The sequence below is a fragment of the Anoplophora glabripennis genome, unplaced genomic scaffold (assembly GCF_000390285.2).
Source record: "Anoplophora glabripennis isolate ALB-LARVAE unplaced genomic scaffold, Agla_2.0 scaffold447, whole genome shotgun sequence".
In the NCBI taxonomy this organism is placed as follows: domain Eukaryota; kingdom Metazoa; phylum Arthropoda; class Insecta; order Coleoptera; family Cerambycidae; genus Anoplophora; species Anoplophora glabripennis.
The window spans coordinates 403193-409612 of NW_019416632.1; the positions used below are offsets into that span (position 1 = coordinate 403193).

General features: G+C 32.0%; 1 protein-coding gene across 2 annotated transcripts; it reads right to left on the reverse strand.

The window, feature by feature from the left end:
* Positions 1-355: 355 nt before the first annotated feature.
* On the reverse strand, positions 356-5813 carry LOC108910946 (probable glucosamine 6-phosphate N-acetyltransferase). Of its 2 annotated transcripts, none has more exons than XM_018715730.1 (4): positions 5694-5813; positions 4875-5091; positions 2189-2378; positions 356-919 (listed from the first exon to the last, which is right to left on the reverse strand). In XM_018715730.1, exons 1-4 carry the CDS (start codon positions 5706-5708, stop codon positions 742-744), a joined length of 600 nt encoding a protein of 199 aa, XP_018571246.1. In that variant the 5' UTR covers positions 5709-5813; the 3' UTR covers positions 356-741. The 2 variants fall into 2 exon arrangements, with proteins under 2 accessions (XP_018571246.1, XP_018571247.1); XM_018715731.1 differs by lacking the exon at positions 5694-5813 and adding an exon at positions 5145-5190.
* Positions 5814-6420: the final 607 nt, after the last annotated feature.

Sequence of the window (6420 nt, forward strand, 5' to 3'; positions counted from 1 at the left end):
GTGAAAAATTTCATCTTGGGATCAATGATTACACAACATTGCTATACCTTTATTCACTTTAAATATGAAATTCGAGCTGATAGTTTCCAAGAAATCGCTAATAACTATCATATAAAGTGTTATGATTAGGAACGAAACTTTAATAGAACAGAGCTTCAATTAAATGAAAAATCGACATTCAAAAATTTCCTAAAATAAACAAGAGTTATTAACCCTATGATTAAAAAACGTATTCCATATTTGCTACAATTTATTAAAAATAAAACAAAAAGAATTCTTTATTTAACTAGTATAAATAAATGAATATAAACTTATAAGTTGATTTAAAAATGTATTTATACAGAGAATTTCATGAAAATAAATAAATGATATATTCTAGACAACAAATTTTATATCTCGAAGTATAAATATAAATAAGTATAAAGTGTTTACTTCATTAAGCAAACCTTTGTCATAATAATTATAAATAATGAATTAAATAAAATTGTTTTGAATGTCTATTAATATTTTTGAAAATTATTTATTGTAAAAAAGCAAATTGATTGCACTATTTAACACTTCCTTACCAAAACATAATATTAAGATCTTGTTAAGATCGTGTAACTCAAAAGAACTCGTGTATTTTAAAATTAACTTCAACTAAACAGTGCCATGATACACGTATAGCTACAAAGGGCATGAACTATAAAAAAAAAACAGTTAAAGTTTGGATTTGACATTGGCAGCATTGGCGGCTAATTGTCAGGAAGGATCCACAGGTTTTGAAGGCTCTTCAAAACGAACAATCATAGAATTCGCATTGCCAGGTTCTAATTTATATCCAATAGATTTATAGAATGGTATTAAACTATCCTTACAATCCAGAGACATTTTATAGCAGCCTAATTTCTTTGCAAGAAGTGACACTGTGAGTACAATTCTAAAAAATAACAATTTTGTAAAATAAAGGTGTGAATTAAAAATTAAATAAAAGTTAAAAACTAGATATTAAAATATTTTGCGCCGTTCATTTCAAATAAATACAGAATAATACTTCTGTCACAAGAGAGATAGATAAACATTCGTAATAATAGTAATAGCTAAGATCAGTCATCAGCAGAACCACCAAACGTAATGAATGATTTAATTATTTTAATGTCTATCTGCGAACATAATTTAAGTGCGAATAAGATATAACAAAGTATTTTATATCTCAAATTAAATTTTTCATAACCGAGCAAAAATAAGTTTCTGCAGTTTCAAACTGACAAAATGTGGCCGAAAAAATGAAGTAGTTTGTACGTATTATGAAATGTTTATATGAAAAAAGTAAAGAAAATTCTTGCAGATCCTTTTAGTAAACATGTTAGGAAATATTAAAAATCACACAGCCCTACAGTTGTATGTTTTTTTAAACAAAATTTTGTTTTTGTTCTGAATTTACATTTCGTTTACAATAAAAAAGTTGACAGCAACTTGCAACTGACCAGAAAGAAGTGAATGTTACCCAGGCTGAACAATTTCCAGGCTGGTTGTCGTGTCATCGGTTTAGGTTTCTTGACTTTTCAAGAACCATTAGCTCTCAAAAAGAAAAACCCAGTCATTGACAACCACTACAGAAATCACAACCAAGAACATTTCAATATTTTCATTGGGAAAAAATATATCCAGGAATACCCATACACAAATTTTCAGATTTCAATAAGAAATTATCTCTAACTTCTAACCAAAGGTGAACGTCACACACCCAATATTATTTGGTTTTACTAAAATATATCTAAGTAGTACGAATAAAATATTGAGCTGGTAATTTGACAACCCAAATCAGATCAAATTAACTCATCCAATAAACAAATGTGCATTTGAACAATATCACAGTTTCCTGAAATAATAATTAGGAAAATTATAACCCTTAAGAAAACTATTACTATTTAATCTAATGCAAATTTAATATTGTACTACAATAATGAGGTTCCATACTGATAAAGCATAATTCTAAAATTCTTTAGTGACGAAAGGTGCAAAAAAAAGTTAGTATACTACTGAATCAAAACTTCAAATTAATTTTAAATTTTTGTTGAATTTGTACAATTTTTTTCTTTGATTGTGATTATACATTAAAATTATTTTGAAATTATCCTACAAAATATTTAGTTTCAATTAGAAGTTTTGATTTTAGTAACGAAGCAGTAATATAAGTAAATCTTACAGTTTTCCTAACTGCTTTCCCCTGTATGTATTATTTACAACAACATCTTCCAGGCGACCTCTCAAGCCACAATTATGTATCATCTTAAATTCGGTTATTAGAGATGAAGCACCAATTATTTTATTATTTCTGGTATCTTCTATAACTGTTACGTAATATCCACCAGCTTTTTGCATATTGCGGAACTGACCTTAAATTTTATAGATCAGTTAAAAATCAGTTTCACACAATAAAACGATAGGAATTAATAAGTAGGTATAAGTATTACAATAGGTACCGCTTTTTTAATTTTTAAAACCACTTTCATTTTCTGTGAGATAAAATAATTTTTGAAATAAGTACTACTAAAAGTCAAGAAAGGACCCCGCACAAAATTAATGGAAATTGGGCCCCGCTAGATTTGGCTGAAATTGTGATATGTTATAGTTCTCGACATTCTGATCAAAAGTTGTCACGGGCCCAAAGTGATCCTATGGATAGTTTCAGAGATATAGAGGGGGGAAGGGGGGACCGCCTAGCCGGGTGTCGTGGCCGGCGGATTTCAATCTGCTGAGGCAAGCATCACGGACGTGGGCTGGAATTTGGATGGGTGACCTAAGGCAGGCTCGGGGACGTGGCTGTGGCAGCATCACGGACTCAAGCTGGAATTTGGATGGGTGACCTAAGGCAGGCTCGGGGACGTGGCTGTGGCAGCCTACCAGAGACCTGGGTCGCCAACATTTGCCGCACGCGTGTGGTCCCCGATAAATGGTAATGAGAACAGAACAAGAAAATCTCTGTAGGTAACTCAAGACCATGCTATCGTACATAAACTGTACGAGACTTTGCCACCAAGCCAACCGTGAAGTAAAATAGGATGGTTTGAAGAAAAGTACTCGAGTAATGAAGGAAGGTGTACAAGGGGCCTAATAAGGCCTAAGTGCCGCGGTGGAAAACAATTCCACCACCCCTCTGACATACATACATACATACATAGAGGGGGGAAGTGTGTGATTTTGGCTGTAGGACTGAGTAAGCTTCACAAATTTTCAAGTTGATGGATTCAAAAACTGAGGTATGTAATTAATTTTGACCAGTAGGTACAATGCTTTTGGGATCACTGAACCCCCAGGTCACCTAGAGGTCAGGTAAAGGTCATTTCAAGGTCAAACTGAAAAAAAGACTTGTAATGAATTTTGACCAGTGAGTGTATAGGTTTTTGGGCTCGCAGAATCTGAATCGGGCGATAGCATAACTCTAAAGATCACCTTCAAGTCAATTCAAGGTAATTTCAAAATGACACTAAAGAAAAGGCTTGTATTGAATTTCAACCAGTGTGTATATAAGTTTTTTTTTTGGGGGGGGGACTGAATTTGGAGATAATTTAGCTCTACAAGGTCGCATTTAGGTCAAATCAACATCATTTCAAGGTCAAAGTAAAGAAAAGGCCTTTCACGAATGTTAACCTGTCTATGTACGCTTTTGAAGTCGCTGAACCTGAATTCGCGGATAGCTTAGCCCTATAAGGTCACCTGGAAATTGAGTCAAGGTCATTTTATTTGACTTAATCTCAACTCAAGCCCCACAGGTCACCTTATAGGGCTAGACTACCTATCTAAACATCATTGAAGAAATAAGGAAATTAAATATGATTATTCAATACTCATACAATGAATATTCATACAACATGAAAGAATTAAGTACCAGCTTTAACCATAGGGACATAATTTTTTAAGATAATGTAACCAGCCTACCTTATATCTACACCAATGGTTTGAGCTGAGAACGAAGTTGAAACTTAATTTTTTCATAGTGGATGTCATTTTATTTATGTATTACGGAAAAAATAAAAGTTACAGGGAAGAAAAATATTCTCAAATTTAGATGAGAAAAAATTTTTTTCTTTCCAGGAATCCATGATAGTAACCTTTCTAGAACACCTAGTACCATTTACCTACATTTATATTTGACTTACATTTATAAAACAAATTAAATGCATTTAGTCACAAAATTAAAAGCAATATTCCATCCAATCACATATTAAATCAAAACTCATATTAAAATAATCAAAAAAAAAAGTTAATAAATTATTTTTTAAATTATAATTTATCTCACAAATTTAAATACAATAATTATGAACAATAGACTTTATCTATTGATAATATTTTTCTCAAATAAAAACCTAAAAATAATTATTATATATTTGAATTAACTTTAGATTTTGTTTCTCAGAAAATACTCACTTGTGAATAGGCATTTCCACTGATTAAACTATGGGGAAATAAAGTGATAAAAAATATTTTAGCATTAAAATGTTGTTATCCTTAAATTCCTTTGACATGACCTTTGTAAAAACAGGAAACATCCGTTTCCTGCTTATAATCACATAGATTTAGGCCCGGTACTTTGAGTCTCGGTTAAAACTTGATTAACTGATTATGCGATTAGACTGCACCTATACTAATTTATTTTATAAAGGATAATGTATCAGGCCTTAGATTTCAAAAATGATTTCCAGAAATATATATGTAACAAAATATTTAAATTCTAATACATATCACCACAGATTTTTCGTAAATTACATACCTGCAGAAATTGAATATCGTTTGATTAAAATTTGTGATAAAAAAAATCTTATACATTTTTAAAAACAAAATAAGTGTGAATACTTATACACTTTAAACTGTTACATTTATAAAAAAAATACCTTCAAAATCTGCTGTAGACACATTTCCAACACTAGTCAATTGTGACAATATTTGTACATATCCTTTACTGTAATCTGAAAGGGCCAACGGTCGAACTAGCAACCATGGCTCTCCAGGATTTTCGTTGGTAATTGGAGGATTTAAATTAATCAGTACTGAATTCCAATCCAAACCCTTCAAAAGCTGAGGGTCGAATAAATATTCATCATTAGAGCCCTACAAAAAAAAAAAGAATAATTAATATATTTCATTATTATTTATTATTTTACCATGACTTTACTGTCTCCTATCCATTTTACTAACTGAGAATTGAGATTATTCCCTTTCTGAACTATTATCAGAATTGTCAGATAAGATAAAAATAATAATTCCTAGGTAGACATAGCTAATATGTAAATAAATTGCATACCTATGTTAAAATATGTGACGCTAATATGTTGGCATTTTTCTTAATTTCATATTGATATACTTAAACGTACATATTGTAATTTATAAAACTATATTTTTCTTTCTCAGAGGCCTATCTAGACAATTCTTAAATATCTTCATTATTAATTAACATATTCATTAAAGACAAAAATTAAACATATGTTACTAAAATTTATATTTAAAAAAGAAAAAACTTAATAGCATAGGTATAATAATGATAATAATAATTAAGGACAAAACACATACAAAAAAGTTTTTTTTAAACAGCTTTCTTTCGATTTAAATTTGAAATGTATTTAAATCTTTAAGTTAAAGTTAATCAGGCTATTTAAAAATATATACATTTATTACATTAAAATAATGAGAAAAATGTACTAAAGACAACTTACTCTTGAAGCCCCCATTTTCACTAGTAGCCAAAACCTTTTTGTACAAAAGTTTTTAAATCTTCAAGTACATTTCTAAATAACCTCGAAATATTTGCAAAAAAAATTTACTTTCACATTACATTTGAAAGTTCGATTTGAAGGTCATATTAGTTTGTTCTGACCATAGACCTCATAAACTACTGGACTCGCTCAACTGTCATTTTGCCTATATAAACGGTAATCGCTCAGACGTGTGCGAGAGAGATGGAAAGAGTAAGGGCTTAAGCTTCGTTCACAGAATTTCGACCGCAGGGCGCTACATTTAATTCAACCAATCAGCTAGCTATACTCGATTCCTTACCCCTTTTTTCTGTTGGGCCGTATTCAAAGACTATAAAAATAATATAGAGACCGCGCGCCATTATTCCATGGCTAGAAATTGGCCTCAATGATTTGGGATCGAGGGGGATTATCCCTCTTTATCCTGCCTCATCTCGTGTAGGCCTGGACAGCCTTCGTAGGTGGGCCCCATCCGTCGTCTACCCCGACCGCAAATGCGGCCGGTGTAGGCGCTTTGTGGGACCTCCTTTTGTCCTGGCTGGGCCCCGCCGGCTAGGGCCCTTTCTTCTGGCGCTCTTCTTGCTTCGCCGGCTCGTCTGTGTAAACCCCGGGGGTAGTGTCATGTTTATGTGTGGTATGGTTGGGTAGGGTAGTGCGGCTATGCAGCCTGGGATGCGCTTTGCTAAGG

Coding starts and splice junctions, on each gene's coding strand:
- LOC108910946 (XM_018715730.1), bottom strand. Junction 2,379..4,874: donor GTCTACAGCAGATTTTGAAG/GTATTTTTTTTA, acceptor ATAAAATTTAAG/GTCAGTTCCGCAATATGCAA. Junction 920..2,188: donor GGAAAGCAGTTAGGAAAACT/GTAAGATTTACT, acceptor GTTATTTTTTAG/AATTGTACTCACAGTGTCAC.